The following is a 15,816-nucleotide window of genomic DNA, read 5'->3' as shown; positions in this document are numbered from 1 at the left end:
AAAACGGAATAGAAATGCTGTGATTGTATACATGTGTGGCTTTAGAATATATTATGGTTCGAGGTTAAGCATAAAATGTGACATAAGAAAATTCATCGCACTTGTTCACCTCCGTGAAGGTTTATGGGAGTAATTTATGTTCCGTCTCCTTGTGTTACCTCTCGGAGCAGAACTGTGGGGTCAGGCATTGGTCCCAGTTTAGTGTCTCTGAAGAAGGGAAGGTTCAACAGTTGCACTCTGGGCTAAACCATGGCTGTCCAGTTTAGGATGACACCACTCAGTGTCAAGGAGAAGTGATTATTACGATGGTAAAATAAATGCTGACTTGTTTATGTTCTGTTTAGGGTTTAACCAGAAATTCAAAAATAAGTGTAGCTCATTAGTAACATATTGATGCATTTGTTTGTTTTGTCCAAAACAGAGTCAGGGAACAAGTGAGAACATTCATGCAAAGTGTTTTGAGAGCAGGCATCCAACATTTGAAAAATAATAGTTCATTAACTCTGACATTTGTATAACATACAAACCCAAAACACAAATCATTCATTGCAAAGAGTTAATAAATCTAAATTGAAATGACACTCAACCCAACTTACTCTTGTTAAATGCTGGGATGAAGATCGGGCAGCCCGCAGGTGCAATTAAGCTAATGGTGAGCCACTTCTATGTGTCTGTTCCCATGGGCAGCCGAAAGCACCCTGCTGCAGGAGCAAAGCTTCAATTCCAGTTTTGAGGGAGGGATTAGGGAGCTTCGCTGCTGCATTTCCTCTGGTGCCCCATTTTCAAGAACCTATGGCACCATAGGGCCAAAGTGCACATCAGTAAACCTATACGCACGAGCCACAGTGAGAAAGCAGGGGCTCTGCGTGTCTCTGGAAGGTTTTATTGCCTCTTAAAACCGAGAGCCCACACTCTGGAATCAGCTGGAACCTGGCAACACACAACTCAGACACAGCAGTTTACTTGGCAAACTAGTAAGTACACATGATCATTATCAATCAATATGATTAAAGATATGAAGATATGAGAAAATCCTCAACATTTGAGCGTTTAATAGGTGTGTATTCTATGTCGTTATTTGACGTACAAAGAGTTGACATGTAACTTCAACTTTGTTTAAAATTACAAAAGATCTTAGATTGACATCTAAAGAGTTACCGTAAGTCAGAATTCGTATACAAATGGCATATTGTCTCGAATTTATACATTTTCCGTTCCTCTGAAGTTGAACTGTGATAGTGTGGATTATCTGACCTGCTTTTCACAAACTGTCAGAGCTTATTGAGTTCATGCGTTAAAGGGAACAAAAAGAAAAAAGTCAGTGCAGATGTAAGACGACCTGGGAAGCTGATGATTGAACTACAGAGCCTTTAAACTCAAACTCTTTAATGTCTTCTGACTGAAAATCGCTCTCTCTTTAGTTCCTAAGTATTATATTTAAGCTTTTTACCACAAGTAAAAAGACTGTGCCGTTAATAAATGGAGCTCAGAAATTGAATACACGGGCCTGACAGGTTATTCATAAATCAGTTCACTCATAAAACCCTCGGGAAAGCTAAAAATATAGGTCCAGAGCAGTGCACCATGTACAAATCTGTTAACTATGCAGGTACTTCACAGAACTCAGAATATTTTATTTATTTTATTATAACTTATAAACGCATTGTTTAATAAATGCATTGCTATGTTAATAGCTGCATCTCACCCTTTGTTATTTTATCTGTTTTACACTTGTCAGATGTATTCTATGCTTTTGAGTGGGTGGTTCTGCTAGTTTGGTTTTCATGCGTTTGTTTAAGTAAGCTGATGAAGACAGATTCTAAATATTCACGCTGATAAGGCAATAAACCACTGAACCTCAGATCTTATTTGAATTTAATGCGAATAGTTTGAGGGGCCATCAAATATAATCCCAAAACAAAAGGCTCCTGTCAGTGGACTAATGAGACCATCAAAAGTAAGTAAGATATACACAGACAAGACCGAGTGGTCCCACTACTTTATATTCAGGATACAAGAAGATGTTTGCATCAAACCTTCTGTATACAGAGATGGCTTTGACAAACGTCAGCTGTTTACACCACCTCGACCTACTGCCTGCAAAACTAGGCCCGTCACTCAGGAATGTCAGCTATTCGGTGATCTCAGGAATTCCTACATTTATAGTACAGATCGAATTACTAACTCATGCATCCTCACACGATTTGCCCAAGATAAGTTCCACTCCCTTAAGCAGCGACGTCTCGTAATAAAACTCACACTGAAATATTATTTAACCCACTTTCTGTTTTTGGAATAAAGAATAAATCGTGTCTCATTACATCTGTGCCGTCTCCTCCAAGGACAGGCTTTACTTAAAAGTGCATTAACATCAGGTTGTTAAAGTAGGCACGCTGCCATAATCCAATAGTTAAACAGCGGTGAGCGATAGCCGGAGCAGATTCAGACCATCTGTGGGAGATTCAGACAGATGGGAATTCATATGGAGTTTAACAGCGGCCAAGACATTCCATCAGATGAAGATTAGCCTGAAATTCCAACAGAATGACATGGGAACAAATTAATCTGTTAAATAAATGTAGAATTTTTTAAATAAAGACTGATTAAAAGATGCATTTGCAAACTAAACAGTGTTTTTTTTTTAATACCTGTGCATTGACAGAGAAGCTGTTGTCAACATGTTTAAGATACGCAGAGCCAAAGATGAGGAGCCAACCGCTCCAGGGCAGGGTGAGTAACCGAAGAGTTTGAAAACTTCACTTCACATGTCAATTTATTGCCAAATAACAAGCTGCAAGATCTTTGAATTGGTTGCAAACGTTCTTAAAGCAATGAGGTTCAATCAAATGATTCTTTAAGCTCTTCTCCACTTGTAAATAATGCCATTCCTCTCATTCAATGACAGTGAGAATTAAAAAGAAGTCGAACGTGCCGGGAGTTATGATCACCCAGTATGTGGAGGAACTCCCAGAAGACATGAGCACGCCAGATTTCACTCGGAAACCAATCTCTCTGACACTTCAAGAAGGTAAAGTAAAAAAAAAGACCACCTCTGGTTACGTGTGCTCAACTTCACTCGACTGTGCCGATGTCTAACATAATATCGTTACCCATTCTGTAGGAAAACCAGCGATCTTCAGAGCAGTAGTTACTGGAAAACCAACACCAGTAGTGACCTGGTTGAGAAATAATGGAGAAATTGATGAAGGGTACAATATCTCCTTCGATGCAGGTTCTGGTGAACACCAGCTACAGGTGAGGTCATGACGATGTGTCACCAAGAACGATCCATTCAAATAATAACCACGAAACAAAATTGCAGTAAAATTTTCTATCCGTGCATTTCATGACAGCTGCCGGACGTATCGGTGGATCAAGCCGACACGTACAAGTGCTTAGCGAAAAATGAATTTGGAAAAGCTATTGTCACCGCAACCCTTAATGTTATTGAAGGTGCGTCACTCGCTTCTATTTCAGGATATATTCAATCCAAACCAATTTATTATTATGATATATATTACATCTGTCTCACTTGAATGTTTTTTCTTTCCATTTCAGTTGGCTTCAAAAAGAGCAAAGCTTTGCAACAGTCCAGAACAGGTACACACTTTAATTACTTTTTGTAATAACACAGTCAATCGTGCACTGAATAAAACTGTAACCGTGTTGCCTGTTGTGTTGCAGCCGTCCGAGAAATACCAGAGGATTTCAAAAAGTCCTTGAAAACAGTGTAAGAACTGATTCAGTTTTAATTTCTTGCTATGTGAAATCATTACCTTAAAGTAATTGATGCTTTGTATCCTTTTTTTAGGGACACTGAGCCGAAAGAGGAGGAAAAAACAGTAATGGATGACAAGTTTTGGGAAGAGTTGATGAGTTCAGACAAGAAAGACTATGAGAGCGTCTGTGCGCGGTACGGGATCACCAATTTCCGTTGGATGCTGAAAAAACTAAGTGAGATGAAGGAAGAGAGGGAGCAAGAAGAAGTGAAGGTAAAGTGTATCTCAACTGCACCTTTGTGTAAACCGACACAGCCTCACAGTGAAGTGGCAGAAAATACAAGAGTACTAACATTCAAATAACTTTCTATTGGACGACAGGTTGTTGAAAGACTCAGCATACTGAAGTCCGTTGAATTGAAACCTGTTGATGATTCAGATATTGAAGTTGAAGCGCCTATCTGCAAAATCTTCCTATTTAAGGTGAGATATTTCCTCTTAAATATGTCCTTACTAGTTAATAGATGAAAGCATACAATGTGACATATATAAATATATCATCTGTATGACCTTATATGTTTGAACAGGATGGAGTTATGATTCCATTTGATGCTGAAACAGAGATAAAACATGGATTGAAGCAAGTGGGAAAGAAGTTTAGCATGAATGGTGTCGACATGGAGGATGCGGGATTGTGCGAAGTGGAGATTGATGGAATTAGGATCTTCTCAGCTGATATGAAGCGTAAGATTATGCATCCTAATTTATCATTTACAGAATTAAAAAGTACGTAATGTTAGCAGATCTCACGTTAACCTGTCATTTTGTGTCTCGCACAGTTCCCCCTTTAGAATTCTTGGTTAAATTGGAAGACGTGAAGGCAGAGGAGAGAGAGGACGCCATGTTCGAGTGCCTCATCTCGCAACCGATGAAAAAGATAACTTGGAAGTTTAAAAATACCCCACTGGAGCAAGGGGACAAATATGACATCCTTGTGTCCGACGACATGCTGATCCACACGTTGGTGGTGAAGGACTGCCAGCCACTGGACAAAGGAATCTATGCCGCAGTGGTTGGACTAGCATCCTGCAGTAGCTGGCTTATAGTGGAAGGTACTGTTTATATTTTTCAAATTGTATCTTTTCATATTGTTCAACACTAGTCAATCAAAAAATGCCCAATACTCGTTTACAAGGTTCTGTGACTTTTTTTCATCAGTGGACAAAGATCTGAGCGCGAAAGGGAAGAAGAAAGTTCGCAAAACAACCCGGGCAGGTGGTGGTGGTGCTGATCTGTTGTTGATAGCTCAAGAGCAAAATGCTAAGGTACAGAAAGAGAGGGATGAGATGATTGCAAAATTAAAAGCGGAGGCAGAAGCCGCTGCTGCCAAGGCTGCAGTTGAGAAGGCAGAGGCCGCAGCTAGAGCTAAAGGTGAAGCTGAAGCCAAAGCCAAAGCTAAAGCAGAAGCTAAGGCAGAAGCCAAAGCTAAAGCAGAGGCCAAAGCCAAAGGAAGAGCAGAAGCAGAAGCAGAAGGCAAAGGGAGGCCAAAAGTAGGGGCAAAGGTTAAGGCAAAGGCAGAAGATGAGGAGGAGGAGGAGGAGGAGGAAGAGGAAGAGGAAGAGGAAGTGTCTGAAGCAGCTGAACCTACTCTATCACAACCAAAGAAAAAGGTAGAAGCTGAAGAAGAAGAAGAAGAAGAAGAAGAAGAAGAGCAGCCTATTCAAGAGAAAAGAAAGAGAGTGAGAACAGGCCCACTTGTTCCTGATACAGTCATCGGTGAGAGGCATCAGAACATAGTACAGTATATAACCTTTAGTACTTTTTCTGTTCCAAATTAAAAGTTTGCCTTTCTTTCAGACCCTGGAGTTTTCTTCACCGGTGGACTTTCAGATGTAAACGCCATCATCGGCACTGATGCAGAATTGGTGTGCAGACTGAGCAGCGAGGAATGTGATGGAGTCTGGTTCAAAGAAGGGATAGAGGTGAGGGATTTAACAGATGATGGAGTTGCAGCTTTCACCTTCCTCCTTGTTAGAGTTAGGTGTGTTAACGTATGTGCATGTGTGTGCATTACAGATAACAGCTACAGATGACGTCTGTATCGTTAAAGATGGGACTTATCGAAAACTCATTATCAAAAACTGCAAAGAAGAGGATGCTGGGAAGTACCGATGTGAAGTCGATGGGCGTAAAACAGAAGCTGTGCTAATTATTGAAGGTATTGTGACCAGATGCAAAAGAAAAAGGCCCGACCTCTGTGATATGTGTACAATGCTCTTCTCATTTCTCAAAGACGTATGTTTTTCTATTAGATCCTCCCAGAATAAACACAGATGACCTTGCAGTGTTCATAAAACCCGTCACGATAAAATCTGGTAAAGAGGCAGTGTTTAGTGTGTCCTTTGTTGGCCGGGAGCCCATGAAGATCCAGTGGTACAACGAGGGCGAGGAGCTGCTGGAGGACTCCAACATCAAGATTGAAAAATCGTCCTCTAACAGTCGTCTGGTTCTCACCAAGTGCCAACGCAGGACCACAGGAGAAATTAAGATCAAGATCAGAAATGAATTTGGAAAAGCTGAGGCTACTACACAGCTTAATGTCTTAGGTTTGTAAGCTGCACCTTAGACACTGCATGCTCTTACTTTGTATGAAAGTTTCAGATAATGTAAGTCATGAGATTATATTAGATTAGATTCAACTTTATTGTCATTGCACAGTACAAGTACTTATACAACGAAATGCAGTTTAGCATCTAACCAGAAGTGCAAAAAAAAGGCAGTAAAAGTGCAGAGTATTGTGCGTATTTAAAGTGGAATGTAAATAAATAAGATATGTACAGTATGAAATATATATGGAATAGTACAATATTAAAAGATATTGTATGATATAAGAACTATGAGCAAGATAAATATATATGAATATACTATAGGCGGGATAATACAGTAGTATAAAAAGTAACAGTGTAGTGCAAATGTTCAAATGTTCAGTGGTTGGAGGAGGGTGTGTGGCATGCACATCGGTACAGTTATTCTTTTGTGTTACTATAGACAAACCGACCCCACCCATGGGGCCTGTGGATATAATTGAAAGCAACTCATCTTGCATTGACTTCAAATGGCGGCCTCCCAAAGACAGCGGCGGCTGCCCCATCACTGACTACGTCATGGAACGACAGCAAATCGGCCGAAACAGCTGGAAAAAACTAGGCAAGATTGGTCCAGAGCCCAAATACAGGGACACTGATGTGGATCATGGCAGAAAGTACTGCTACCATGTCAGGGCTGAGACCGATCATGGCATCAGTGAAATGATGGAAACAGACGACATTCAGGCAGGGACCAAGGGTAAGTTTCCAATAAAGAATGTGGTTTTTGGAATAAGCTAATTGAAAAGTGACAGTTTTTTCCATTTCCTCGTTGTTTCAGCCTACCCTGGTGCTCCTTCTATGCCAAAGATTGTTAGTGCTTTCAAAGACTGCATCAATCTTGCTTGGTCTGAGCCCACTAACACCGGAGGAACCAACATTTCCGGATACAACGTGGAGAAACGCAAAAACGGCAGTAATCTGTGGGGCCTCGTCAACCCGCCTCAGGAGCCCATTAAAGGTTCATTTGAGTTACATTTCACATTCATTGACTCCATCTCCAGTGTTATGGCTGTTAAAGTCTTGATTTTAGATCCGAACTTGCAAAGTTGGACTTCAGCTTAACATTTTATAATACTGTATTCGTACTGTTTTACATGTCAACAGAGAGAACTTACGCAGTAAAGGATGTTGTTGAGGGCTTCTCATATGAGTTCCGTGTGTCAGCAATCAACATTTCTGGAGCCGGAGAACCAAGCGCACCCTCCGAATTCGTGTTTGCGAGAGATCCAAAAAGTGAGTAACAGGCCGAAATCCGCTTTATTGTTGAATCTACATTCCCTAATTTTCTGACACCTCAACTGAATCTTCCAGAGCCCCCTGGTAAAGTCCTTGACTTGAGGGTGACAGACTCCACGTACACCACCTTATCCCTGGCCTGGACGAAACCCATCGAGGAGGAAGGGGTCCAGGATGAGGCCAAAGGATACCTCGTGGAGCTCAGACCGGCAGAAAACCCAGAGTGGAGTAGCTGTAACTCCAGTCCAATCATTATCAACTCTTACACTATCATGGGTCTGAAGTCTATGGCCATGTACTGGGTTAGAGTTGTAGCCACCAATGAGGGTGGGGACGGTGAGCCTCAAGATTTGGACAACTACATCATTGCGATGCCACCTCCAGGTGAGTCGGTGGACACTGAGTCAACAATTAACTATCTACAGTCAAACGTTGACACATTTTACCTTCGTTAAATCGCTTTCTCTAATTTTCTCTCCTCCCACATTGTTACAGTGAGACCTCAATTCACTGACAAAAAACTTAAGAACTTCATGGTAATGAAAGCTGGGAACGCTGCTCGAGTCAACTTTAACTTTCAGGTTCAGTATAATAATCATACAAAAGTAGTTTTAGTCAATGTCCAGTCAGAATATGCAGATAAGACATTTCAGGAATAAGTATAAAAGTATAAACCCAGGTTTAAGCTGTGTATCTCCTCTTGTGGACAGGCCTCTCCAGTACCAATCATTAATTGGCTCAAGGACGGCTTGCCTGTGCCCAAGCACTTGACGGTGAGCAACACGGACACATCATCGCAGCTAATGATCTTCTCATCAGAACGCCAGGACACCGGAATCTACACCATAATTGTGAAGAATCTTGTCGGTCAAGAAACCTCCAGTGTGGAGATAAGAATTACAGGTACATTGAATACAAATTCAGATAAAAGTGAAATCTGTAGCTAAGGTTGTATCGAGCAGATTTTTTTTATGGATATATAATCATTCAGGTTTCTGATCATATGTCCGGTGTTCAGTTTGTCCAGTTTGGGCTACTGTAGAAAACATGGAAGCCTCCCTAGAGACTACCCACTTCTGATGTAAATATAAAGTATTCAAATATAAAAGGCCAATTTTAGGGTAAATAGAACAACAAGTTATACAATTTAGATGAACCACACTGGTAAAACATTACTAGGACTATTTTATAGAAAATGTCTGCCAATAGATCCCTTTTACCTGAATCTTACAAACTCAACCTTTAAGCTTTAAGTGATTTGTAGTCTTAAATGTATGTTTAATTAAGTTATAGATTTATATGCAAAACTATAAACAGTGTATAAAGAAATAAAGGTTTTTATTTTTTCACTATAGTCTGACTTTGCTTTGGATTTAAGCAACATGTGGGGATCATTCAGAAAGAGAACAACTGTGCGTGTGCAGGCTTCCATTCTGTGGCCATAGAAACATCATGCATAACAATACCAAACATTGGATTCCTTCACGTTTCTAGATGACCCGAAGCCTCCAGGCCCCGTGGAGCTGGATGAGAACGTGTCGGGAACAGTGACAGTCTCCTGGACCCCGTCTCCGGATGAGAAAAAAGACGACAGGCTGCACTACATGATCACCAAGCGGGATTCTGAGAAGCGTACCTGGCAGATCATTGCAGACCATCTCTTCAATAACAAGTACACTGCCGTCAACATCATGCCGGGGAGACAGTATCAGTTCCGGGTCTACGCCAAGAACGACATGGGGCTCTCCGATCCCTCCGAGTCAGCAAGATGGGAAGTGAAGAGAGCGAAAGGCAGGTTAAAACGACGGTGTTGGAAAATTGTGTATTAAAAAGTGTAAACTATTATTTAATTAACACAATATTAAACTACAATTTCAGAGAGCAACAATCATTTTGCAGCTGTAGCCTCTTAATTATGATGATCGGCTTAATTTTCTGCCTTAATAACAAAGTTCTAAAATTGTAAAGTATTTAAGCATTGTCCCGTCAGCCAGACAAAACAAGACTTGACCATATCACACTGGGATCTCAAACCTGTCATTGGTCAATTTCCCCATTTGCAAAAACAAAAAATGGGAGATTAATCAATACCAATACTAATAACGTAAGAGTGATCATTTCAAAGAAGAATCAGAAAACTGCCTTTGCAATTCATTTTTTCACATTTTGACTGCACAACAAATGTCAAAGCACCTTTAAAACTAACAACATTTTATATATATGTTCCCTCCTCACATATACACACTGAATCGAGATGAGAGAATAAGACAATAACAAAGAAAACTGCATTGATCATTATCAATTGCATCTTTTTAACTTTTCTCTCTCTTCTCCAATCCCAGAAATATTTACCGTGAACGTCCCAGCCTCTAAGGACTGCAGCTTCGAGACGCCGCCGTCATTCTCCGTTCCGCTGAAAACGCACAACAGTCCGGAGAAGTACGAGTGCTACATGAGTTGTGCAGTGACGGGAAATCCCAGACCCTATATCACCTGGTACAGGAACAACATCAGCCTCAACACCAACACCAACTACCACATCACCAATACCTGTGGGGTCTGCTCCATGGTGATCCTCAAAGTCGGGCCGAAGGACAGTGGAGATTACATGGTCGTAGCAGAAAATAATCTGGGCCGAGTGGAGTGCACAACGAAACTTGTTGTTAAAGGTAAAGAAAATCCAACACAACACATTGGAGGATGTTGTATTTTAAACCTCTGGCTGATTAATTTGTAACAACGCCCTTTTATTCTCGTTCCACATCAGATTGAAGCTGTGGTCCTGAAATCCTGAAGACGAGTGCTCCAATAAAATAATGAAGAGTTAAAGATTTGCTGATTTGAAACCTCCAGTAATCAGTGTTTTTGTGAATTATTGTATTAATGTGCTTAAATAAACTGTGATGAGAAAAATAAAGGTTTAAGAGCGATTTTTAGGGTTTGGAAGCGATAAGAAATGTTGACACCAAGTGGGAAATCTGCTAAATGTATTCTCCACATGCAGTGAGGAGATGGAGACGTGACATCGGGGATTCAACATTAGTGAAATGTTAATCCGGCACCCAAACATGTTTATTTATGTTCCTATTTTTTCTGCATCTTGAGCTGTATTGAGCTTCCATCTGCTGTTTAGAACAAGTTTCTTCTGAAGATTCTACCTCTTGGTAAATTAACAATATGATCATACAAATGTATTGGTTTTGTGTGTTCATGTGTAATGTTTTCATCATTGAGGATTTTTCCAAAATGTAAATAAAATCAAACCTGTTCAAAGTGAACTGCAGTGTCTTACTTCAACCTGACTTCAGTCATGAGTCTGTCACTAAATATAGAACAAAATACTCTGAGATACATACTTTATTCAGCATGCTAAAGAAGATATCACGAATATAAAGCTGAATTTGTTTAAATTGGCCTAAGATAAACTTTACAAGTACTTGACTGTATGATGTGGTCAGTTACATTCAGTTTGGCACGTAACCATCACCCCACTGTGAGGTAAATATATCGTGTCTTTTCATTTTTAAAACTTCACGTGAGCCGCCTCCGCTCTGCCAACTGTCACATGGCTTCGAATTTCTCGTTTACTGCGGACATGTGTTCGCGCTCTTTCAGAGGATAATGTGAATCTATTATAGAAAGTCATAAATGATAAACATTTCCTGTGCATGACTCGCAAGTGCAACCTTGCAAACAACTGCACACCTTCCCGAGCAAGGGTCCGGCGACAGACTAAAATGATCCATTATACAGTAGCCACTTGGCATCTTGTTATTGACACATCTCTTCACTGGGAGGTCACTGTACTGGGCTTTGGCATTTAGAAGCAACTAACCCCAGCCCAATAGCATAAAAAGTAAAATAAGTATTTCAATTTGCTCCAATGAATAAATAGAAATTGAAAAATGTATGTCCGCCAACACAGACACACATGAGGTTACTGCCGTCCATGCATCGTTGGGTTATATAACGTTCCTAGTTTTGTCATTGTTTTCTATGGTGGAATTCGGAGCTCCTGACTTTAGTGACCCTTTGCAATAAAAGCCTCCAAGAACATCAAGCTTCTCATATCAGCTTCCCATGCCTGAGAACAGTCATATTTCCTGTGCCTCACATTCACTTTTATTACACTGCTTGAAATATCCACTCACATGCACACACACTGACACACACAAACACACACACACACAATCTTGACTAAACTGACCACAGCTGTGTTAATACTAAGACCAATAACACAGAAATAAATGCCCTCAAAGTGTAAAGTAACTTTCTACTTCTTGAAAAGTAGTTTTTCTGCAACGTTAAAAGTAAAAAGTATTTTTTAAAGATAAGGCAATTTTTGGTTCACTTAACGCCTTATTTAAAATGTATTCGTTTTTCCAGCTTCTATTAATTCTCTCATGTGAATCAAACCTGCAAATTAAGAAAGTAAAGTTTGCTAATAGCAATCAGCAACTACAAGTTAGGAGATAATTGTGACTTCTTGTAGAAACTCCCATTCAATCAAACTTACTTTTTGTTGTTATGTGGTTTTAACAATGAATCAATGACATTTACAAGGAAAAACTGACTTGATCCCCCCAGTCGATCCATTGGTGCATATACAGAATAACTTATTGGTGAAGGACGTGGAGATAAGTCAATCATCTTTATATATATATATTTTTATATATATATATATAAATAAGGTATGGTTTTCTGAATGTTGAGCTGAAGGTGGTTTCTATCATACCAATCTATGAACTTCTCCACCAAGGTCATGTACTCCTCTACTGCAAGTCGTTCATTTCCAAGTAGAGGAGGATTTGGTGAAGAAAAAAAGTGAAATAGCTAAATCTTCTTATTCAGATTTCTTTTTGGCTTATGATTGTATTAATGTGTAACAAGTAAATATACGAAGATTAAGATGAAACTTTTATCCCAATTAGATTCAACGACGTCTGTATTTACTCCAATCAGATTCCTATGGAGCTTTCCCAGATGGTTCTATGTGACAAACCATCTGGTGTGTGTCAGGTTAAGAAATGTCGTAACGTTAAAAGAACTCTGCTCCAAAGACACGTCCGCAGCCAAATCCTGACAAGAGATCCCACTTATTGTTCATTCTGCCACTGTTGCTATTAAAGGCCACAATAAACACAAAGTATTTTCTAGACAATAAGAGTCATTAGCGCGTCTGAACATTCATATGAAGTGGTGTTGTTCTCGTAATTTCACAAGAGTGTCAATTCGGGCATACTTGGCTGTCGGCACTCAGCAGCTCCGTCTTATGATGACACCGACTTACATAACGGACACTAACTAATCACAAAGACGAAAAACCCAATGTGTTTGTGCAAAAAAGTCAAATTTAAAGCTACACAAAAATTTCTCCTGCTAACATTTTATTTGCCGAGATTTAAGAAGTGAAAGCAATAATCAAAAGTTGTACATGATTAGATTTTATTAGCAGTATAATCGGCAACAGAGGATGTTTTATAATCAATTTTCCAAACACAAAAAAAATATTTTTTTTTAAATTGTACTTTCCCTGAGGATCAAGCGTTTTTGAACAAGAGGGCATCCAAAAGAAAGGCTTTGGCTCTCACTCCCCCCCTTTTCTAGAGGTTGTCATTTATACCAAAAACAAAAGAGCGATCCCCTTTCTTGGCAGGCACCAGGTCTGACGACGTGGGTGCTCGTCGCGGAGTCATTGGCATTCCTGTAAGGGTTTAATAGGCTTGTAGAGCAAGGAGGCAACACTCGAATATCAGACTGGGCAGCCGTCAACTCAGGAGGATCCCAGGAGAACAGAGGTAAGTTCATCATTCATCTCACAATCAGCACCAGTCTTAGATGGAGGGGTTTTACTCTTGAAAGTTGGCTTCAGTCTTTTAACAAAGAAATAAACCTGGGACTGATGCACTCTTTAACACCTCGTCCAAGCATTATAACAGTTAGTTTGGCAAAGTGTTTAAAGTGTCTGCCTATTAACGCAATTAAACTGCCTGGACTGTCAATTGATCTGCTCTGTATAGTGCAGTGTATCTATTGTATATATATCCTCATTTTGGGGCTGTGTACAAATGTTTTAAATTTATGTAAATTAGAATTCAAACGGTTGTTTCCTAAAATTTTGAAAAATGTAAAAATACACAAAGGTCATTTTCATAAGCTGTTTTCGTTGTTACCAGATCGTCAACTCAAATTATTTCAATATTGATTATATTATATATCTTACGAACATTTAAGGTATTTACGGAATTTATGTCTTTTTAATCATCTAAAAGCATCTAGGAGCATCCTTTCTCAAACTCTTACCTTAACACAATTGTTTCTGTACTATTCTGTATTATATTATTCTGTATTGCTACTGAAAAATATTGATTACAAACCAAAAAAAGGCAAGAGGGGCCCTTAACATAACCCAAATTAAGAAATAATGCTACTGTCAGCGTCTGCACATCATCAGCGCCATCTCCCTAGATAGCCACATACTTTCGGAACATGCCCTTAGCAGTGTGTTCCTTTTAATCATTTTTACGATGTTCTCAGTCACTCGCATACCGTCCCGTGCTGTATTTCAGCACTGGTCACATGAAACCCATAAAAATCCGCTCTCACGGCAAGGAGGCTGCAAGTGTGGGACCGTGTCAGAAGCCAAGTACACGGAGCAAGTTCTAAACCTTGAAAGTGCAACTCAAATGTTTAATGAGCATTAGAGTTTGAACTGTTTGTGACCTCTGTTAAACAATATATTTTTTAAAAGGCATGCAATTTGTAGTCATGGAAAGTGCTCCTCATATTTACAACAAGTGGAACTGAAGCCTAATTGGGACAAAACAGTTTTCATCAAATTGTAGCGCTGGAAATTATAAAACAAATTTAAAGACAGATCGTTTTTTGCTGTACTGACAAACCGAGTGAGAAGTTAGTTTAAAGACTTATCAAGAGTTTGAGTGAAATTAATATCAATTACATGATGATGTAATGAGCAGGAGTCAGCTCTGCACGATCCAATCGTGTCAACAGTGATTTACAAACCTATTAAGATGTTCGGGACGAGATGCTCAACAGTTTTATCTGGCATGTGACCTATCAGATGTCAATCCACTTTTCTCCTCTTTCAACAGCCGTGTGCCATCGACACTCTATAGAGTGTCACGCGGCTGCACTGGGAGCCGCTGGGTTTGTGCAGACACTCGAGAGGTTCGAGGTGTTTAACGGCCGACACATCGAAATTTCAAAGTGTGAATGGTGTCAACACTGTAACAACTGATTTGTTGAAAACTATAAATTGGTCCGACAATCTGGTTTAGCCAATGTGACGGAGAATCTACATTTGAGAGAAGTACAGTCGAGTTCTCTGGCTTGAACTCATGTTGGAAGCTTACAGCGGGAAGCAACAGACACTCCAGTACCGACAATACAGCCAGTTGGTCTGTCAGTCAGCCAGTTAGCCTGTGAGAGCATGTGTCTGCTTGTTTGCTTATTTACCTTGAGGCTTTACTGTATATATATTACAGTCTGGGTGCTGTACTGCTTTAACACCCTGCTCTCCTATTAGATCAGAGACGCATAACTCTGCTGCTCATGTAAAATACACAATCCAGTGATTCATGACCGCCACAAACCCAAACACCTGTCACTGGTTTTCAGTTATGGTTGTAACTGGTCGTGGAGGAGGAGGAATTCATTCAGAGCAAAGAGATCAGGCCACGTCAGCAACATTTAGTTGTGAGGAGAATAAGCAGTACAGGGAAGGAACTGCTAGACAATATATTCTAGCTCCAGGCGATTCCCTGCCTGATGTTCTCACACTCACCTTCACCACAGAATAACATCTGAAGCCACTCTGTGATTGAGAAGTCAATTCTTGAGTCTTACCGTAAAGAATAACTTAGAATATGATTAGATGATTTGTGGTTTAAAGTCATTTTCTGAAGACAGATGAAGCAAAAGTTTATTTTCTTCTAATTATTCACATTGTCATCACTGGTTTTAGATGGTTATGAAGTGGAGCTCTCTGAATCTCCTCCTGAATAAATTGTTTGTGTCTTTGAAGTCTACTATAAATTGAGTTCCTTTCAGGATAAAACATCTTTCCTGCTATTTGATTTGATCAATTGAGCTGCAGCTAATGTACCTTTATTATCTCCATCCTATTTCTGTAGTTGGATAAATCTCTCCGAAGAAATCTCTAAATAAATCTTGAAATCAAAGGAGCCGGG

At 39.8% G+C, this 15,816-nt stretch overlaps 1 protein-coding gene across 1 annotated transcript; it reads left to right on the top strand.

The window, feature by feature from the left end:
* Window positions 1-2,678: 2,678 nt before the first annotated feature.
* Window positions 2,679-10,375, top strand: igfn1.3 (immunoglobulin like and fibronectin type III domain containing 1, tandem duplicate 3). Its single transcript, XM_062398082.1, has 24 exons — window positions 2,679-2,730; window positions 2,906-3,028; window positions 3,122-3,255; window positions 3,354-3,453; window positions 3,559-3,600; window positions 3,685-3,730; window positions 3,812-3,992; window positions 4,101-4,202; window positions 4,307-4,463; window positions 4,559-4,831; window positions 4,938-5,252; window positions 5,445-5,495; window positions 5,577-5,701; window positions 5,796-5,937; window positions 6,032-6,325; window positions 6,768-7,064; window positions 7,146-7,325; window positions 7,472-7,600; window positions 7,679-7,987; window positions 8,099-8,184; window positions 8,314-8,506; window positions 9,098-9,394; window positions 9,946-10,272; window positions 10,371-10,375. The coding sequence occupies exons 1-24, from the start codon at window positions 2,679-2,681 to the stop codon at window positions 10,373-10,375; spliced, it is 3,960 nt and encodes a 1,319-aa protein (XP_062254066.1).
* The last annotated feature ends 5,441 nt before the right edge of the window (window positions 10,376-15,816 follow it).

This window comes from Platichthys flesus, chromosome 2 (assembly GCF_949316205.1).
Source record: "Platichthys flesus chromosome 2, fPlaFle2.1, whole genome shotgun sequence".
Classification (NCBI taxonomy): Eukaryota; Metazoa; Chordata; class Actinopteri; order Pleuronectiformes; family Pleuronectidae; genus Platichthys; species Platichthys flesus.
Note: the sequence above shows the minus strand (reverse complement) of the source record. Positions and strands in the feature narration are given on the sequence as shown.